This window comes from Monopterus albus, unplaced genomic scaffold (assembly GCF_001952655.1).
Source record: "Monopterus albus unplaced genomic scaffold, M_albus_1.0 scaffold46.1, whole genome shotgun sequence".
Taxonomy (NCBI): domain Eukaryota; kingdom Metazoa; phylum Chordata; class Actinopteri; order Synbranchiformes; family Synbranchidae; genus Monopterus; species Monopterus albus.
In genome coordinates this window covers 1,340,018-1,361,992 of record NW_018127926.1, presented here as the reverse complement: position 1 = coordinate 1,361,992, position 21,975 = coordinate 1,340,018, and the positions used below count along the sequence as shown (strand labels likewise).

The 21,975-nt window shown below is 40.0% G+C and overlaps 2 protein-coding genes across 8 annotated transcripts in view; one reads left to right on the top strand and one right to left on the bottom strand.

The window, feature by feature from the left end:
- Positions 1–1,894, top strand: part of ptx3a (pentraxin 3, long a) — a 6,029-nt gene extending 4,135 nt beyond the window's left edge. Inside the window, exon 4 of the mRNA XM_020600278.1 lies at positions 857–1,894. Within this exon, the coding sequence (XP_020455934.1) occupies positions 857–1,512 (656 nt within the window). The 3' untranslated portion in view covers positions 1,513–1,894. The remainder of the gene's footprint in view (positions 1–856) is intronic.
- The window catches only part of veph1 (ventricular zone expressed PH domain-containing 1), a 72,291-nt gene that overhangs the window by 47,386 nt on the left and 2,930 nt on the right, over positions 1–21,975 (bottom strand). For 2 of the 7 annotated variants that reach the window (XM_020600271.1, XM_020600270.1), the window contains exons 2-4: positions 11,950–12,621; positions 11,649–11,867; positions 8,338–8,512 (exon numbers count right to left, since the gene is read on the bottom strand). In XM_020600271.1, coding sequence (XP_020455927.1) covers positions 8,338–8,512; positions 11,649–11,867; positions 11,950–12,138 — 583 coding nt within the window. In that variant the 5' untranslated portion in view covers positions 12,139–12,621. Of the gene's footprint in view, positions 1–8,337; positions 8,513–11,648; positions 11,868–11,949; positions 12,622–17,421; positions 17,674–21,426; positions 21,727–21,975 lie in introns of those variants that run through there. The other 5 variants (XM_020600272.1, XM_020600274.1, XM_020600275.1 and 2 more) reach the window with 5 other exon arrangements.

Genomic DNA, 21,975 nt, shown 5'->3' with positions numbered 1-21,975 from the left:
AGAAAATAACCTAAACATGATGCACACACACACACGGGACTCAGAAATGGAAGTCTGGCCTACATATGGAGAAGAGGAGGTGTAATCATTAGCAAGAACCGCACCAAAGCAGCAAGGGAAAGTAGAACCAGATGGAAACCATCATGAGTACACACACACACAGAGCATGGTCAAAAGGTCCTTTTCACCATTATTTTGAGTGGCAGAAACTTGAGACAAACGAAATATCAATATTTAGGATCTCCAGTTTTAGTAGATTTGGAGTGTGTCTGCTAATGCTAATGCAGGAAATCCAGGCTGGAAAGGTCTCATTCAAAAGGACACAGCACACAAACTGTACAAGTTTTATGTACTGAAAAATTTGTCAAAATTAGGTTTCACAATGCAGAGTGAATCTGAATGGGAGTGTAAGCGTGAGTGTGTTTGAGTGAACAAAAATAGAGAAGAACAGGAGGAAGAATGAAATGAAGCAGAAAGAACCAATGACCCAGAGAGGGAGGGGTGTTGGTGGGACAAGAAAAAGAAAACCCACCATGATTCAAGACCTCACCACCTCACCGTGAACCAATCTTTGAATGTAGTTCATTCAATCAGACTTTCATATGCTTCTATTCAAAAAAGCTTTCATTGTGCTTTGTGCAATTTATTGATATGGTAAAATTTTCCTACCCCTGAATAAAATCCTGAGTAGATCTAAGAACAGCACTTTAAAGCAGAACATCATTTGATCACATTTTGTATCTTAGTAAGAAACTTGTCATTGCCAACATCAATTTAAAAAGCCCATGTGAATTTGCATGTGTAAAATTTTTTATTCGGTGACAGTGAACATTTATCACATCTTCTGATTGCATAGGTTGCGAGATGGCCCTCCTCTTTCCCATGCGCTCCCGTCGAATCTACACCTCTGTCATACCAGACATGCCTCTCTCCATCTCCTCCTTCACTGTCTGCATGTGGGTGAAGCCCACCGCTGTCGCCAACAAAACCGTGCTGTTCTCCTACGGCAACCGCCGCAACCCATATGAGATCCAGCTGCTAATCGGACAAAACTCTGTGCTCTTCACCGTTGGAGGAGAGGCTCATCTGGTGGAGGCAAGGAGCATAGTGATCCCAAGAGAGTGGATGCACTTATGTGGAGCTTGGTTCTCCGAGCAGGGTCTGGCATCGCTGTGGGTAGGTGGGAAAAAAGTGGCCACAACACCCGGAGTGGCTGAGGAGCATGTCTTGCCTGACGGAGGCACACTCCAGCTGGGGCAAGAAAGAAACGGTTGCTGCCCTCTGTCTCGAGGCAGCGGGAGCGGCATGGCGGGGTTTGAGGAAGGGTTCGATTCCAAGCTGGCATTCGCTGGGAAGATGACGGGGGTGAACATGTGGGACAGCGTCCTGTCAGAGGAAGAAATTTCTGCTTTGGCTTTGAGGGAGGGCCAGGGCTGCGAGCAGAGGGGGAACATAGTTGCGTGGGGTGTGACGGAAATGGTGCCACATGGAGGCGCTGAGTTCATCAACTAACAGACTTCTGCTCTCTGTGATTTTCATCATCATAGTCAACATCACCAAAATAATCAGCAACATCGTAATAAGCTTTAATGTAAAAAGGGAAGAAAGCAACTTAACTGTTTTTATCATGATCATCATCATCACCATCGTTATCATCTTTGTCCCTGTAATGTCCCTTAAACATCTGAATTAGTTGTAAGTACTATTTGTAAGAATAGTTTTATTCATCATGTCCATTGCTTTTATAATGAACCCTTATGCTGCAATGAACTGTGCTGGACATATTCAAATGGGGAAAGAAAAAAAGAAACGCTGATGCTGTGAGAGACTGAAAACTTTATTTTTGTAACATAACCTTCTGAACTGAAGCCATCACACACACATGCTACACTCATTGTAGTGCGCGCGCGCGCGCGCGCACACACACACACACACACACACACACACACACACACACACAGCTTAGGAAACTTGCACTGTAGTAGGAAACATGCTGCAAGCAGCATTTACCAAAGATTTAAAGCTGCAGTATGTAACTTAAGATAGCGCTAGCATGAAACTTCAAATCAATCATTATGCTCCACCCAGCACTCACTCTCCCTGCTCCACTATTATGCTCCACCATGCTCTGCCTTGGTCTTCAGGTATGTCATTATGAAATTACAAGAACTGAAAATGCAACTAAACTTACTGATCAAACAGAAATAACTGAAAATCTCTGACTGGTTGAAGAGGCCAGTTCTGCTCAAAACCTTTTAGAAGCTAATATCTCAGCACTGCTGCCAGTGCTGTTCACTGAGTCTGGGTCACAGGAGGCCTCGACAGCATATTAAGACAAGTTTTGGAGCAGATTTCTACAACAAAAGTATTGTCAAAAAATGACACTGTAGCCTTAATTAGCCTTAATTAAAAAAAAAAAAAAAAAAAAAAAAAAAAGAAGATAAAAAGTCTATTGATAAAGTTGAACAGGTTGTGAGCCAGTAAACAGTCATCATCTAGATTTGTGCAGAAACAGCACACACACAGTTAATTTATAATCAAAGAAAACCCTGTTTTCACTTTTCATTTTCCTGGGGACTATACAGTTTGTGCTTTCCTACCTTTGCGTTCTTGTACGTACACTTACAGTATTAGACATGACATGTCATCTATCCCCATTATAGTTGTAAGCACAGATACCATTCCAATGTGTTAAAGATGTACTGTGACATAATGTGCAGTACAACATGAGGCAAGAAATATCTGTGCAAATAAAACTGCTGTACTTTGTTTCATTTCAAGCACAGCCAACTAACAATTCTAGAAATACCCATCACTGAGCTTTTAAAGCATTTTAATACCTTACATTTCCAAACAGCTACATTCGTATGTGTTATGTAATTCCAGTTCTGTTTTGTTAGGTTTTTTTTTTTGTTTGTTTTTCTCATTTAATTTTAGGGTGTGTATTCTATTTGGATAATGCATAAAGTAATGAGTACAACTGTTATATTTGTCATGTGTTTAAGAAACTGAGGACAATGTTTACACATTCTGATCTTTTATTAACTAAGTTGCCTTGTATTATAATTTAAATTGTTGTTTTCTTGTTGAAAAGGTGAAACTGAATGTATTTTTGTACATAAATATATCTTGCATAACACGATTGGATGAATGGGGAGAAAGAATAAAAATGTCAAGTTATTGTATATTCCCTTGCTGGATAATCAGTCTTTTGTCATTTCAAAATAAAGGTTTGACTATTAAAACCACTTAGATACATTCAGTGGTAAATGGCCTGCAATTTTATAGCACCTATTGACCTGAATACAGAACAAAATGCTTCATATTGCCTCAAATTCGCCAATGCACACTCACACCAAAGGTTTTTGAGCTGCCTTTCAAGACTCTGGTCAATTTAGGGTCCTTGCTCTAAGACACAGGGGTCATACTAGAAAATAACTGGTTTCTACTGCATGACATTCAACCATATCAGAATGTAAATTGTTTATAGTAAAAAGCCAGTCACCGTAAGCACCGGGAGATGCAATATCATTGATCAATTTCGATATAAAGGTGCCTGTTTTCTTATATAGCTGAATTGTTCACATTCAAAGTGCTAAATATACTGGTGTACAGAATGAGTCATGACCAGGATATGACCTTTAAAATTACACTAGAACTTTCATCTGTGCAATATTGCATCCTGTCTCAAAGTGATGCTGAAAAACTGGTTCATGCATTTATTACTTACAGACTAGGCTACTGTAACAGTTTACTATCATGATGCCCCAGTAAGTCCTTAAAAAGCCTCCAGTTAATTCAAAACTGCTGCAGCAAATAGTATTTACAATAACTAGCAAGAAAGATCATATCTCTCCCATATTAGCTTCTCTCCACTGGCTCCCTGTAAAATCTAGAACAGATTTTAAAACCCTTCTCCTAACATACAAAGCCCTTAATGACAAGGCTCCATCGTATCTTAAAGACCTCATAGTTCCTTATCATCCTAACAGAGCACTTTACTCTCTGAGTGCAGGTCTACTTGTGGTTTCTAGAGTCAACAGAAGTAGAATGGGAGGAAGAACCTTTAGCTATCAAGCTCCTCTCCTGTGGAACCAGCTCTCAGTTCGGGAGGCAGACACCCTCTCTACCTTTAAGATTAGACTTAAGACGTTCCTTTTTTGATGCTGCTATAGGCTCAGACTGCTGAGGGTCCCCCATGATGATCTGAGCTACTCTTTTTTTAACTTGCTGTTTCTTTTCTCCCATAATGTGTTCTCTCCCTCTCTCCCAGTGTACATTTCTGCAGGTAGCCCTGGCTCTGAAGCTCTATGTCATTGTATCTTGATGCTTTTTTCTCTCGCACCTCTATCCACTCACTCCAAACGGTCGAAGCAGATGGTCATCCACAAAGAGCCTGGCTTCTTTTTCTCCATTCTTGCCAAGTGCTTGCACAAGGGGATTTGTTGGGTTTTTCTCCATCTTTCTCCAGACCCTAGTATTGCTGTGTCTCAAATTCAAGGGAAGCATCCTTCAAAGGACACAGCCTCCGTAGCTGTTGTATTAAGCTGTTGCATTAAGAAGTGCTGCTCCTGTCACTTAGCAACCTTGAGAGCTGCTCTCTGCCCAGGGCGCAAAAGATCCTGGGTTAGGATGAGTCATGAATGATCCACCATTTGAACCTTGTTCCAACGCGGTGACACAATAAGTCTTCAAATGCAGACTTCGATGGTTATAGCCTTTGAATTGAGTTACCACTTATATAAAGTGCCTTGAGATGATTTTTGTTGTGATGAGGCGCTATACAAATAAAATTTAATTGCACCAAATGCAGATGTTTAGGCCTATTAGGGAACTAAAACAGGTTTTTCCTGAAAATACAATCTTTGTATAGTCTACCTGTTTCTGTAACTGTGATCTGTTCGTAAATCTTATATCAGTTTTTGTGAGGATGTGTGTGTGTGTGTGCCCAAAAAGTCCTTCTGCACATACAACAACAACAACAACAACAAGCCCTGCTTTACAGTAAGACTCAAGCAGCTTCAATGAGGAGGCCTACAGATGTGGGGACAGGACTCTGTACAACCAGGCTAGGAACACACTGACAAGGGAGATCAGAGCAGCAAAGAGGAGCTACTCTGAAAAACTGAAAGCTCAGGTTTCAGCTAATGACCCCTAATGACAGAATGACTGGACAATAACCCTCAGTGCAATACCTGTAAATATACATTGTACAGATTATACAGATCCGTACAGGTCTCTATTTTTAAGTTCTCTGTTTTTATTACTACTTATCCCATTTCACAATGAACTGCATTGTTTACTGCCTGTTTATACTGCTTATTTTGCATTGTTTGCACTGTTTGTTGCTTGTTAATACTGCTTATTTTGTTATATTACACAGCCTTATGCTGGTTTACTGTTTACTTGCCCCTTGCATGGGGATATGTACATACACATTGAGAGCCGATGTACCAGAGTCAAACTCCTCGTGTGTCCGACACACCTGGCCAATAAAGCAGATTCTGAAATGGAAACATCACCTTTCACACTTGTTCCCTCCTGCCCTGCCTTCTCCTAACCTTACAAAGCAGTGTGTGGTAACTACATATGTTTTGCAGCAGGGGAGCCAGTAAAAACATATGACTTCAACAGAGGACACATTCCAAACTTCAGTGTTACCTTAAGATCAGGTTTTACTTAGAGAAGGAAGGAACTCTTGGCTCCAAGTCCCTATGGGGCCAAAGCAGTGTCACATGTTGTGAGTGTGTGTGTGTGTGTGTGTGTGTGTGTGTGAGTGAGTGTGAGAGAGATACATTTGATAATGACAGCGTCCTGAAGCAGGCTATAAAACCTTGGCATTGTATCTTGTTGCTGGCTTCCTGTAAATGGTAAACACAAATACACATCCTCAAAATACTCACTATACACTGAACTGACAGATGCATGAAGTGCATGAAATGTATAGGATGCAGAAATACATCCCCAACATCACCCAAACCCTGTTACATAAGCCCACTGCCTAAACAAAGGCCTGCTGGGAAAAAGACTGGTCATCTGTTCCTGTGTCTATGAACTACAAATGTGTCTTGTGTTTATGTTAAGGTTTCAGAGGGGAGCAGTGAAGTCTGTTAAAAAAGGCAACGTGAGGTTGAAAAGTTTAGAACAGAGTAGATGAGCCTCAGCAGTGAGAGTCAGTAGGGGGTAAAATTTTGAAACTGCCTCTGCTGCACTAAAAACTGCCCAAGGGGACATAAATCTGGACCGGCTATAATAAAAATCCTCAGGCATTGTTCACTTTTATCCTCTCTGAACTCCTGGTATGCACTGTATATGTGTGTGTTGTATTCCAGCTGTAATAGTACCCCAACTTGGATCACAGCCAGTGGTAGTGTGATATTATGGGGAGGGCCATAAAATTACTGGAAAGAAGATTCAGAGTTAAGGTTTTGAAACAAACATTATGACTTCATCTCCTCTGAGTGGCTGACAATCAGGAATTTCATACATGCGTGTGGACTAAAGGGATTGAATGTTAAAATGAAACATTAAAATATTTGTTAAAATCCAGAGATTTCATGCATGGGCCCCCCGACTCTTGTTCACTTCAGATGCCGTAAAATGTTATGGTTGTTTGGAGCCTTTGGGGGAACATTTGAAAAAATATTAAGGTCTGGTGTTTTGTAATAAGGAAACATCAACCAGTGAAGCGGTGTGTTTCACTGATGTGTTTTTAAATTATTTTTTAACAACAGTGGAGGTCAATGGCTAAACTCTTGAGGTGATAGGGCAGTGGTAGCTCCAAGATTATATTCATGCCCCCCCCAGTTCATTTATATTATATTATAATTGACTGTTTTTTAATATTATTGATTTTGTCTCTGTGAAGCGCTTTGTAATATGTTTATAAAAGGTACCATATAAATAATGATTGATAAAGATGGCTTTGCTTTGTTTTACTATTACTCAAATGGGGAAAAAAAAACTCAGAAAAAAATGACAGCAAACACAAAAGGCAGTGCATTATGCAACTCCGAAATATGAATTTAAAGCATGGAGTTAGGTTTGTTACTCACTGCTATCTTGGCATTTCTTTGGAAATCTTCACGTGTAAAAACAGTGAACTATCTTCTTGTGGAAACTTCACAGTGCACCTTAGAGTGACAGTCTCCAAAAAACAAACAACCAAACCACCAACATGAGGGGTCAGCTAGGCTCCCCTCCCTGATCTCTGTTAAGAAGGGAAGTTGAAGAAAAACTGATTTAGATGAGTGTCTGGGGACAATTTCTTCTTGCACTCCTGGAGGATTTTCTAAACAGTGTTGCATCCCAGTAGTTCTGCTTTTAGATCATGTATGCACTTCCTCACAAACTCTAGATAGATTGGTATCATTTGGTGAACAGTCTGGCAAATCAGTGTAAACAATCAACTTGTTTTATATGTTCAGATCAAAAAGTAGAACAAATAACCCTAAGTTGAAAAAAAATGTTTATGCAGCAATATCGAACAAAAACAAGATAAAATGCACTAGACGAAAGAGAAACAGTTTTCTTCTCCTCACAATAACTGCATCTGATGTATGAATTTTTATCCTGTATGAAAGAATCATCAGGGGAAAGATGATTTGTAACAGCTGCTATTTACCATTATTACCATCCTCAGTGAGCTATAAGTATTTATTATGGCTCATGATAAGTTAAGACTGTGGTTTTCTACTACAACCAACAATTACATTACATTACATTAAATTTCCACTCCAGTAAAACAGTTAATCTTATTGTTGGTAGGTCTGCTAACAGTAAGACCATCCAAAACCACACATCAAACCCAATAATCATGTAGTTGTCTTGTTAGAAAATCAGCGTAATGTTGCAACCAAATAAATCTTTCTGTAAAAAGACACGTCCGCGCAATCACAGATGCTCTGTTTTCATTCCTTGCAAGGACTTTACATTAACTTACATTCATCTCCTGTAGACTTATCCTAACCTTAACCATAACCGCTACTTGCCTAACACCTAACCCTGACCCTAACACTGAACCATTCTTGCCACCCTAAGAGTCAGTGATTTCCTTGCGGGGGCCAGCCTATGGTCCCCAAAGACTCAGACAACAGGTAGTTTGAAAGTTTGCAAAAATATCACGCTACTGGTCCCTTTCCCTTTTTAAACAGCAACATCTAGTGTGGTATGGCAGGAAAAGGTTTCAGTTCTGTTCATGCAGTTCTGTGTTTGTGTGCATGTATGAAACAGTATGTATGAAGAGTATGCATATGTACATAAATACTCAGATATTTTTCACTTATTTGTTGCAGGAATGTCTCTGTGTGTGAGTGTTTGTATGTCCATGTGTCCCACCTCCCAGCACACTGAGTGTTATGGCCTCCGTGTGTTCAGCCAACAGATCCGCCTTAGCTATAGCAGCCAGGGAGAGATAGCTGGACATGTTCCTGCTCAGTTCCCTGTTCCCTCTCTGAAGGAACCGCACTGCTAGCGGGACAGCCAGCACCATGACTGAAGGACAGCTGTAGTTCTGCAGAGAGAAAGAAGAGAGGAGGTCAAGGAGACAGCAATCGCCAAACAATCAGGGAAAGGAAATGTGGGGAAATTTACATTTATTCTAAAAGTATGCTACATTATACTAAATTTTAAATATTTAATTTGTAAAGTGATTTGTGGTGAAGGGGCTAAACATGCATGCATGGTACTGACAGAAGCAGAGATCTATTTGATGGAGATCCAATCCTGGGTTTGCATGTATAGCTTGACTTTACAGGGCCTCTGTTACAAGCCTTTATTTCTTAATACCTACAGCAGCCAAGAACAAGAACCACTGTACTGTAGGTATTAAGGGGTAAGCATGATGTTAACACTTAACACATTAAAAACATTCTCACTAACAGAGAGACTCACATAGATCTGTAGTAATTTCAGACAAGCTGCATGTTCATCAAGCAGTACAGTGAGCGCCAGAACGACCAAAACATGCTTTAAGCCTTAAATTGTTTGCATTTACAGTACCATGTGATGCAAGAATAGAAAGACGGGCAGGAGAGCGTGTTGTATTTGAGGATGCAGACACATGAGCAAATCTGAATAAAGAAGGAGGAAAGAGACTCAAAATGCACTAGCACCCTCAACTGGACAGACTGATATCAAGTCTGCTTAGGCCTGTACTGTGTGTGTGTGTGTGTGAGAGAGAGAGAGAGAAAGAGAGAGAGAGAAAGACAGGGAGAAAGAGAGAGAGACAAAAAAGATGGAGAAAAGGGAGACTAATGTTTGAAGACATTTGAGTTTAAAATTATACACACACACTCTCTCAGACCATTATTCTGTCACATGATGTCATTACACACAATGCATCCACAAGAAAGTTATTATTACATCAAACTGTCAATTAATCTAAATTACCTTAGATTCACTTGACGGGTGATCATTTTATTCTACATATGTGTGTTTGCAGATATTTTTTAGAAAGCTTTCAATTACAATTTAGGTGTTGGTACCTGGGACACCTGCTGTGTTATTACTGCAGCTATGAGTCATTGGTATCATTGCTTTGCATTGTTATATAACTGGGTACCACATCTTTATTCTGTTGCTCGGGGACTGGGGTACATACACAAGAATGATCAATGCTGACTGCTGCTGGATGTGGGTGGGAGGTGTTAGTCAGTAGTATCCACTAGTTAGTACATTTTACCCAGAGCCCCTCTCACTGGTTTCTCATTTATGAATGTACAAACTGATTTATCTGAGAGAACTCCTGTATGTTGATCTTATCTGAAAGAAACTTTAACTTTAAAGATCTCATCATAAGCCAGACATCTGTGTGCATGTATGTCTGAGTATGTGCATTGCAGACAAACATTGCTAATGAAAAGCCTTCTTCCAGTAGTCAGTTGCTTACTTCTCTCCTCCTCTCTATGGGAGTTTCAGCAGAAGGGTAAGACAAGCATTTGTGCATCTAAGGATTCAAAATGATAGGAAGACAAAGAGCAAACAAAATACATCTGAGAAAATAGGATAGTGAGAAGGCACAGCACAGAAACAAGAGAGAGAAGTGTTCCCATGATAACTGTTGGAGTTAGGACATCAGAGCCAGGAGGCGCTGTCAGAGCTTTCAGTCTCACCTCTACCTTCGTGAGTATGTGTGCACACTCAAGAATCAGTCTCATTACTGTGATATTAAGACATCCCCTTTCCCACAGGAAAGAATGAGTGAGAGAGAGAAGGTGGAGATGGGAGGCCCCTTTTAGCTGTGGAGGTCTGATGGAGAATGAAGGACAGATTTATATTTAAAGTATAGCAAAGGCAAAAATCCACTCCGGTGATGAGATGTATACTTACTTGTAAACCCACTTTCAGCCTCACTGTTCTTTCTCAGCTTGTACTTTACAATATCCAGAGTGCCTTTCAACCTAATGTTTATGATCAATGGTTTAGAGCAGGGTTTTAAACCAGTGGTCCACACTGGTGGTCCACAAAGGCAATGCAGGTGGTCCCTGCTCTGCCTTCAATAATGTATTGTTACTTTTTAAAACACATTTCCATGTATTACATGGTTTGTAAATAAAGTCATGCAAATATATAAAATTTTGAAAATGCAAGGTGGCTATTAGGAGTAAAATAGTGCCGGTCAGGTCTATATCCCACGCCAACAGTGGTCCTCAGGTTACGTCTTAGTCAGAATGGTGGCCTCTGGGTCACAATAAACATTGCAGAATACAATTTGCTTGTTGTCTGCAGCATTGCCTATAGTGCATTGCTAATACTCACATAAAGTGTTTGTTTAGAAAAGAGGTTCCCCTCCTGGGGGTCAGGGCCCTTCCAAGGAACCACAAGAAAAATCTGAGGACGCAAAATGCTTTATGGGAAAGAAAAGTAGAAAAAAATTATGTTTTAGGTCTTATACTACTACTTTTTATACTTGTAATGGAGTATTTTATTGTAATATTGGTATAAGATATAGGAATATTTCTGCCACTTCTTCAGTGCAATGTCACTAACGATATGTCTCATTGTCTCCATCTGGAGAGCCATCTCCCTCTAGGTCACAACTGTTGTCAGATATGTTTTTCTTGTTGGAAAAAGTTTGATATTGTACCAATACATGTTTGTATCACTTGTAGTTGTGTGTGCCTGATTATTGAGCTACTGTTTTAACCATATTCACCCCCTTCAGTCAGATTTCAGCATGACTGCCTGTAGCCTTGCTCTGCAAAATGTGTACCAGGATGTACCTGTGGCTATTTTTACATAGGTACTGTATACAGTAAATTGGTTAGGAGCAGCTATGGTGCGGGTTTGTTGTGAATCTCACATGACTCTCTAGTGTCTGAAAAGAAAATAGGCAAAGTAGCTTTAATGGTTGGTGAGCAAGATATTTTTCAAACTAATTTACTGAAGTATCACATTATTCAGTGTTTTATGTATGATATCACATAAAAAAAAATTGCATCATGGGATGCTTAAATAAATTAAACTTAAGACAGTGAGGCTTTTTTCCAATTTTGAAAATCCTCATTAATCCCAGCAGTGGGGTGGGGTCAATGAGGTGTCAACAAGTCTATATAAAATGTACGTTCTGTATGTATAGTTTGTGCTTCAAGAAACACAAAAGTACTACAAAACAATGTGTACTGTCTGTGTTTGTGCTGTGTATGTACCTGCAGGATACAGCTGGTGATGTCGGAGGCTATCTTGGCATGTGGGGTGTCCTCTGTGTTTTCACCTTGTGGGGTGAGGTTATGTTCCAGACACGACTCCCACAGCCCCACCAGCGCTGTACTGTGTCGCTCGATGGAGCCTGTCTCCCTTATGGCCGTGGTGATGCGCGTTATGCAGATCTCTACCACTGCTTGGTCGTTGTCATTGGTCAAATAGTCCTGTCAGCCAGTGGACAGTAATGGGAATTAAGGACAAAAAGATGAATTATGGATAAGATCATAAATAATTAATCAAACTGACATCTGCCCTTTGTATAAATATCATGTGAGTGCGTTGGTTCTGCCTGCTGACCGGTGAACAAGAGATGGCCTTGATCTGGTCCAGAGCCTGAGAAAGACATTCTTCAATCTCTGCATCTTCCAGAGAGAACAGATCCCCTGCTCTGGACAGATCCCTCTGTCCCAGCACCTGGCTGAACAGCTGGTGCATTCTGGTCCTGTTCTGGTCCTGGTCTGACTCCTTTCAGAGCAGTGTGGGAGTGATGCAGCCCAGTTTAAGATCCCTTAACTGAGAACAAATATATCCTTGACATAATGATGGGGGGAAACTACATTTCTGAGTAATGTTTGTCTCCTGGTTTTAGAGAATAAACAGTCCTCTGCATTGTGATCCCAAAATAGTAGAAAGTAATACCTTCTTAAATAACATCAACTTAAAATGGAATGAAATTTCCAGGCACTATTTTAGGCATTTGGGGCCCCGTGAGAACACTGTACTGTAAATGGCAGAATAACTACAAGAATCATTAGCTGTGCGGATTTATATTAAAAGCTTCTTCTGTGCAGTATTGCATCAGGTAGGCTGGACGAGAGTGGGACCAGTTTGGCCCAGTGCTTCTCTGGGTCTGCCTGAGGCCCGTTACCATGGAGATAAGGCATATTCTGGAGAAGGCAATTTTTCCACAGCAGAGTCCTGAAGAAGACGAAGAAGAGGGAGATTAAATTAATACTGGGATAATTCTTCATTTTCTATACAAAACAATATGTTGTGAAGAAACAGACTGAGCTGCTGAGACTAAGAAAATCTATGTTGAGCCAACAGGAAGCTGTAGGGGTTTTTGTGGAGGATTTAAAGTCTCAAGAAACAAACTTGGACAAATAAACAGATTAACGGAATATTAAAGGAATTCTCTTTGCAGAGTTTGAATGTTCAGACATGCAGATTAGACGACTCTAGATTACTCAGGAGTGTGAATTTTTCAATCTGATATGCTGGTTGCCTGTTCAGAGTCTACTCAATGTTTCACCCAATGCATCTTGGGAATGGTCACACCCACAGGATAAGTACAGTACAGATAATGGATGGATGACTAAAGCATTTTTTTTCTTCTAAATGCACCTGTGAATAGTGAAAATTACTGAGGCTGCAAATGTCAGCTGGCCTTAAAGAAAGTGCTATTTGTGGCTTTGATGAGCAACCAAAAAGAACAGATTTTGATAGACACACCATATTTCTCAATTTCACATCCACAACAGATGTGAATGAGTCATCTGGAACTTCTAAAAAAGTAAAACAACTCTCCTGTGAATGCTGACTGGATCATCTGGGTTGTCACATCCACCTCAAATCTAATATGCATTTCCCTATAAATGTGCCTCTGGGCAAGATGAGAAGACTGACACTACTCTCACATCTGTGCATTAAATATGAAGCTATCACCAGTTATCTTAACTTGGCATACAAAGTGGAAACAGGGGCAAAAGGTTAACCTGGCTTTGTCCAAAGTTAACAAAACCTACCAGCACCACAGTGGGTCACGGTGACTTCTGGAAAATGTATTATTGCCAGGCAAGCAATGCCAAGAAACAGACAGGAACATACTGTAGTTCCCTGTAAAACCACGACTAGCTATTTTTACATTTCGGTTTTTTTTTGTGATGATTAAGTTATGAGATATTGATGATTGAGCAAGTTACAAACAGTACTAGGTTGGCTGTTTCCCCTTGTTTCCTAACTTCATGCAGTGCTAAGCCAATTGTCTGCTGGTGGTAGCCTCATATTTAACACACACAGACATGACAGTGGTGTCAATATTTGGTAACCCTTTAATTTACAGACAGTGAACTATGTAGCAATATACAGACATTGCTAGGAAATAGCCAAAAAAAATTTACGTAATGAGTAGTAGTTTATAAATGACCAAAAATTACTTGGAATTAAATAAATACATATTTTCACTGTAAATACTATCCAGTGACTCATATCTATGAAATTTGTACATCGTTTTCAAATATTACATGACTTCAAGTCATTTCTGGCCATTCATAAACAACAACTACTCATTACATCATTTTTCCTGGCCATTTCCTAGCAAGTTCTCTATGTTACTACATAGTTAACAACCTGTAAGTTAAACATATCATGTTCAGCATATCATAACTGCTTAAACACTCTCTCCCTCATTCATCCCTCTCTCTTTTTAAATCCTTTTCTCTCCTACAGTGTTCTCTTATTTCCCATCTCCTTACAGCTCCAGCAACTGTTAGTTAATAAGTGAAGATATAAACTAACTGACTCTGTTGTAATGTAACATATCTTCTGCAAAATCATACATACCAAAACAAAATACACATACTTCCCTGCGCATATTCTGGGAATATGTGACTAAAATTTCCAGGTCTCAGGTGTCTGTTTAAACTGTGCAGCCTCAGCAAATATTACTGCAGGTGAATTCACACCATGTTCTAAATTATGGGTCAAATTGGTATGAACGGTCTTTTCTAGTGTTAAAGTCTCTGAGAATATTTTAAAATGCATCATCTGTTACATTTTAACTATGCTTTTCAGTCATTATTACTAGTAGTTTTTAATAATAAAAATGAATGGGTTCTATAAGAATACATAGTTTGAATGGACATAGAGCTGTGGGATTTCAAGTGTAAGATGTTAACCATTTACCTGCCATTACTGCTGTTCCTGTCGGTCTCAGTTAAACATTAAAACATTAAAATTACCAGAGGCACTGGAAGGGCGGAGGATTACACACATACAAAATCAAACATGTACAGTCCATGTGTGCTTGCTTCTAAAAAGAGAATGTGCTATATTCCTGGCCTAACACATCTGTCCTCTCTTGTGCAGTACAAACGTAAACATGCACATACATCACTGTTTCCTGCGATGTTATAAAAGTATTCTGCAAGCAGGAAACACACATACTCCTTCTCTTTAAAGCAGCCTCCAGCCTGCCTGCTGCCTCTGATCATGATGCCTTTGCTCAGAGCTGAACTCTGCCTCCTTTCAGATGATGCAGTTAAGTATATGTATCTGTGTCACTGTCTGCTTCCTGCACCCGCTCCCCCCAACAATCACACATCATCTCGTCCTTGTGCCATTTCTCTGAAAATCCACATTGGAGCGAGCTCAAACCAAAACAAAGGAAAGCACAAAGCCGAGCACTTGGGAGACCGTTATCTCTACTGCCAAGCTGGTGACGGCCATGGAAACCCACCCTCTGCCAGGATACAGCATCAGGAATTCTTACTGGACCAAGCCAGGTCTCAAAACAACCATAAACACAGAGCAAAAAGATTTATCTGTCCTACACAGACAGAGTCCAACACACACCTATTATCCTTGTTGTATAGGGAAACAATCAGAGCTATTTTGTGCATGGCTGGAGGTATAAACACTCAGCCACTTTATTAGGTACACCTGTAGCATTGTATACAAATCAGTGCGACATGTCCATGTGTGTTTGTGAAGAGTAGCATTGTATACAAATCAGTGCGACACTTCCACATGTGTGTTTGTGAAGCTCAAAATCTTTCAGTTTTTGATGAAATTGTCATAAATGCATACATTCAATTATATGTTTATTATTGAGGTCATAGTTAAAGGTGGTGCTGTACTGGACTATATCATATTCAGAGAAGAAGTGTATTTTTGTCCTCCCCAGCTACATGCATGAGAGGGTCAAAATATTCTGTCACTTGAGAGCTTATTAAAATAATGATTCATTTCTTTCCCAGTTCTAGACTTGGCTCTATGTGTTTAAACAACATTTAGCATTTGAGAAGACTAAGAAAAAAGGTAAGGGGGGAAAAATCATCTATTTTTCAAACCAAAACTCAAGTATCACATCTGCACTACTATTAAAACATTTTACATGAAACCCTGCTCTACTATACTGTATGTATTTGGCAAAAAAGCATTAATTATGAAGGCGGACATGAAGAGACAGGGGGAGGTAGATGAAGAGGACCAGAGAGAAAGCAACAGAGCAAATAGATAGAGATAGAGAAACTGAGAGAGCCACATCCAGAGAAAGACAGACAGAGAGACACAGATGGATAATGTTTCGGTGCCCTGAATTCCCTGTGTAACCTTCAGACGAGTCACCTGAATGCTCCACTAACACTCTCATACATGCACACACACACACACTTGTGCAGACACAATATACACACACATACCACCCTCTCATTCGTCACTAGTGACTGTATCCATACTGTGTCACAGCCCACCTAAGTGCACGACTGTATATGGCACCAGACCAATGACTAGTCTTAAGCACTGGGCAAGAGGCACGGTACACCCTGGACAAAGCCAATGCCAAAGTTTTTTTTCGGTTTCATTTCTCTGTCACAGTTTTGGCGTGGAGGGCAGGGCTTTGGGGGCGGGGCTAAGGAAAGTGAGATTTGCATACTCTGGATTGAGATCCATGAGGAGAGGACAGCCCTCTCCCCTGAGCTGCTGTCCGTATCAAGGCTTCTGTCTGCTGAGCATAGCCACATAGTTACTGCAGCAGCTTTGCTGAATTCAGCTGGAGCTCTCAATCTGTTTTTCTATCTACTGGTGTCTTTACTCACAGAACTGAGTTACCTTAAAGCTCACTTTTAACTAATGTTATGCTGGTGTGGCAGAGGTCTGCTGCAGCCAGTACTAATGTTAGCTACAGGTAGGCTATAGCTAATATAAGCTGATGATGATAATACTGCGTGGAACAGGGGTAATGAATTTTAGGTCTGCCTAGTACAGAAAAGTACCAATAGAGTGAAAGAGATCCATACGACATTGAAGTTGGCTTCTGATTCGACAGTAAAGGGAGACTGAAAGAGAAACCTTTGGCATTGAAAAACACCGACATTGACAAAAAAAATTAATAATAATCAGACGACTGTCACTGAAAAAACTACTTTGGCATTGAAAAAGACACTAAGACAAAATGAGAAGATTGTCATTTTTAAAATAAAAACTTTTTTTAATGCCATTATTTTCAATATAAATGCTTCAATTCCAGTGTTAGATTTTTCAGTTACAGTTTTGTTTTTTTCAATTATGGTTTTGTTTTCAATGCCAAGCTTTATTTTTTTAGTGCCAAAGACTAAGGTCATCGATCTGTCGTGTGTGTGTGTGTCTGTGTGTGTGTGTGTGTGTGTGTGTGTGTGTGTGTGTGTGTGTGTGTGTGTAACAACAGAGGAAAAAAACAGGCCTGAGGCCTGTCTATGGCTCAGCAAGCTCAGGAATGCAACCTTCAAATGTGCACACACACACACACACACACACACACACGACAGGGAATGACTACAAGCATGCTTTCACCTGTAATATGGTGATACAAAAGGCATCACAGCTAACTCAGACAGCATATTTGAATGCAGCCTTCCTTTTCTATTTGCTGGTATGTTGTCTGTCACACTTCTGCAAATACTTTAAAAGTATTAATTCCTCAAGTGAAACTCAATTAATGTAAAGCTCTATAGCAGGTACCTATGTTACAGGAGAGCTGTGAGTGGGCCACAGGATGAGGGGGTGACAGGCTGTGCAATGCTGTCTTCACTCAGCACTGTGAGAGGGAGAGAGAGAGAAAACACTGGCTCTTTTGTACGACCTATAAGACAGACCACCCCTCCCTCTCTCCCTCTCTGCTCAGTCAGCCCTGTCCTTCTATGTAATGTGCACCTGCTCGACTTGAACAACTTACACACAGACATTTGCACAAATACTTTAGAAATGAAAGGCAGAGAGAGGAGGGAAATACAGAAGAAAAAAGCTCTATTTCTCTGATCTTTCCTTTCTTTCTTTCTGCCACAATTTAACCAAAGTTCCCCAGTCTATTTCTGCCCGTTTTCTTTCTTTCACTCTTTATTTATGCACATAATAATTATGTGGATTTGAGAAAGGGGGAAAGGGAAGGTGGAATGGAGCAGAGGGAGCCTGACTGTTGGAAAGCTACTTCCACTCAAAAATAAATATGCCCAACCTGAGAAATAGAGCCTAGTTGGTTAATTATAAAAGTGTTTACGTGCAATAAGACCACAAACAGACTTCCAGCTCTATATAAAGTACACACAAATAACTTGACTAAAATTCAACAGCCATGCTAGTGGCTCTGTGAGGCTGTGCGCACAGAGTACTTTAAGCTAAAGACTAGTATTAGCATGACAATGCTAGTATGTTTACCATATCTGTTTACCAGTGTTGGCATGCTTTAACATTCTGCCAAGTAGCACAAAACATACAGTACAGCTGAGGCTGATGGGAATGTCATTACTTTGGCAGGTATTTGGTAACAGAACCAAGTACTGAATAACATTAAAGGTGTGAACTGATAATGGCACTATATGAAAAGTTATAAACCCGAGTTCATTCTGAGCTGAGCATGAACGTCTCATGTCAGTCAATGCAATAGATGCCGAGATATTTCACTCAGAACCATAAGCACGGGGGCACAATAACTGACAAACGAGCGTAATTACAACGTATGCCACATATCTGTCATATCCTGAGCAGAATTCTACCTTCTATATTAATGGTGTGATTAAAGTCAGGTTAAGTTTTTATTTTCTGGGCCAACTGGGTATGTAACAGTTGCCATGAATTTCATGAATAAGTGACAAAGATGAGACTCCCTGAAGACTTCTTTGGAAATAGGTCCACACTATTGCAGAGACCTCAGTTAAGACTACTTGAAAGATAGCCCACCTCCCTGGTTTAGCACGGGAACATATATTGCAGTGTATTGTACTTTGTGTGTGTTAGGGAGAAAGGGAAAGTACTCCATTATTTATGCCCCTGACGTTATGCAACTGTGGAGCAACAACTGGGAATACAGTTTCACAGGGGCTGTTGAAAATAGCTTCAGTAAAACACACTAAAGCCATTGAATGATAAAGAACGACAGAACAAGAAATGTGGAGGCTGACAGAGGAAAAAAAGCAACTGAGATAGGAGCAAATAATCTCTCTTTCTCTCTTGAGAGCGATCACCGGACCGCAGGAACACTTAACGTACCGTATGTGACACTTAGGGCTGTCACACTGCCTAATGCAGAAAAAGCAGAAATGTTATGAATAGCAAAGAGGGAAGTTAAAATGGTTTAGACACACATGCACTAATATCTGCATTTTATCCTTCACAATGTACACACTTTGGCTGTAATCTAAAGCTTTCTGTGCTAAGACTTACAGTTCTAATGTTTTTGTCCAGTGCCGAATGATTTACTTGATTAATCAATAAGTCTAGCAAAACTAGCTATTTAAAGTTTCATGTTGGACTAAGAAATATTTAGGGACATTTTCTTCTTGCTATTTCCTGTTGTTTTACAAATGAAAGGATTAATTGTTTAATTTTAAAGGTTCTCACTTATTTGTTTACAAAATGAAGGAAAATGTTAAAACTAATACTTTTGTCCTACTATTTATTATCTATATGACAAAGAAAACCAGCACATCTTCAGATTTAACAGGAAAGTGGCAAACGGCTATTCTGCTTGAAAATCACTTCATAACAATACTTGCTAATTCATTGTCTTTTGCTCTGGTGCTATTGCTAAATTTCTACAGTAAAAACTCATTTGAGCCACAGACAAGAAAAAGGAATAACAAACTTTTATTAGAAGGCATTTGCTGTCTGATCTGAACTGACTTAATTCTTTTTAAATTTTGTTTGTGGTCAAATGTAAAATACATGTGTGTGTGTGTGTGTGTGTGTGAGAAAGAGAGAGAGAGAGAGAATATCTGTAGGCATAACTGTCAAACAGCAGTGAATCCAACCTAAAGTGTGGAAGAGGGTTTCTCTTTGCTCTCGAGTTTGGCTCTGCTGTGCTCTGGGACTTGTAACCGCTGAGAGGATTTCCATAGCAGAGACCAGAAGTGGTCTGGAATAATGCATTACTGCCATACCCAGCCAACTAACATTCATACCCATTTTCTAAAACATTAAATTATTCATTTTTTTCCCAGCTACCTTCCACAGCCCAAACCCCAAAGTCTTGCTCTGAGAGCTGAACAGAAACGTGTTCTGGTATCAGTGAACTGGTTTGACCCAGGAAGACAGGGCTGAAGGAATGCATTCAATGCACAAAATATTAGGACCTAATTCTTATTATTGAGCCACTTATACACATCCTCAATACATCATTAATAGGTTTCTAAATTTAGAGATCTCTTCATAACCTGCAGCCTCTGCATTATCTAGATTTCCTGTTTCCTGAATGAGCTAATTTAACAAAATCACATCTTTCAGCAGGTGTATAACATTTAAAAAAAGAAAGAAGGAAAGAGAAGCTATTCTGGTACATCAAGTTGTTTCCGAATTCCTACTCTTGGTAGCTGAAAAATCACCTAAATGCCATAAGCACAATGAAATGCAAAGATGCCAAGAGATAGCTTCAGTTAAACCCTATTTCAACATCCTTTCATTGAAAACCAGTGCGTTTCTCAATCCAAAATAACATGCACCTTTTACAAAACCACATCACATGATAAATCAAATGAAAGACTAGTCATATAATCTAAATGACACTATAATACAACAGTATCCAGTGAAAGTCTCTGAAGTGTGGGGAGAAACAAGTGAATGAATAGGGGTTAGAGCACATGTCTGCTTATTTGTCCAGCCCTGTGATGAACTGGCAGCTTCTCCAAATATGATTATCTTGGCAAGAATAGAATATTAATGAAAACTTAATGGATTACAAGTTGACAAGTGAATGAAATTTTCTTATTTAATAATACAATTTAATTTCACAATTGTGCATAGAAACAATGCTCAATGATAATATCAGTTCAAGTTCAGAATGATCCTGCCAATGTCCTTCCTGGCTGGGACAGCAACATCTGTCTGTCTTATAAGTCTGTGACCTTGAGGAGTCTCCCCCCGTCTACATGCACACACAGAGGTGGAGCAACAGTAGATTTGGACTTGGACAGAGCAGGAGAGTAATGCCACTAAACTCGCCTTTCAAGCTCTCAGAACACATTCCACTGTATTTACACCGAAACACTGAGAGCATGGGAGCCAGGGGAAAAGAGAGGCCACATTGAAGCAAAGCGGGTGTAATTTAATAAGTCTGGGACACGCGAATTTTTCCAGAAAATATTTACTTTAATGTGTCTGCGCAGCACTTTCAATCTTTCCTGTATAGTTTACCAATTTTATTTTTGTAAGGGCAATATGTCAACATGTTATAATTAACATGGTAACCCATGCAATCAGTGCTTATTGACGACAGCACACGAAAACCCCTGTTCAATCCACCTGCACGCTCCCCTCTGTATTTACATTTGGGGTTTTAACGCACAATGAAGGGAGACACATTAGCGCTTCGGCCACCGGTTTCACCTCATCCAGTCAACTTTCCCAAAGACAAGAAACGTCGATGGCATGCATTTCGCCCAGCATCGCGTGTTTTTCTCTAATAACAAAAAGCCATGCAACAAGAAAACCAAAACACGATTCAGTTTCTGACCCTTACATCATCGGACACCTTACCTGCTCCGTGCAGGACGAGGTCGCGCGGAGAGCGAATGTACAAATCGTTGAGTAGGCTGCTTCCAAACCTCGGTCCGTCCACAGCGGTACATAGCAACATAATTTCCCCCTGTACGGCTTCAAGTTCCCCCACAGACAGGCTTGCAGCCTATTCAGCCTCGTTGGCCACAAATTGAAAGCGCGCCATCGTGTGGCGCATGAGGCCGCGCTCCGCAACAGGTGGATGGAAGGAGGGACAGGTTGAGCGCTAAGTACCCGGATAAGATATGGGACCCAACAAAGTAGGAAGTACTAGCTCTATCCCTGTATGATTTCACAATTTGTCACTGCAAATTATGTCAAGTACTTTTAATGGTAATGGCCCCAGTTAACGGTTAAGATGGACAAGCTAAATAAAAAGTTTCATGTCAACTTTAATTTCACTCTTCACTGAATTGTTTTGCATGGATTAACTGTGTGGAAGTCCTCCAACCCGTCATACATCAGTGACACATTTTATATGTTGTAATAATTTAGGCATATGTTTCTAATATTGTTCTTCGTAAAACA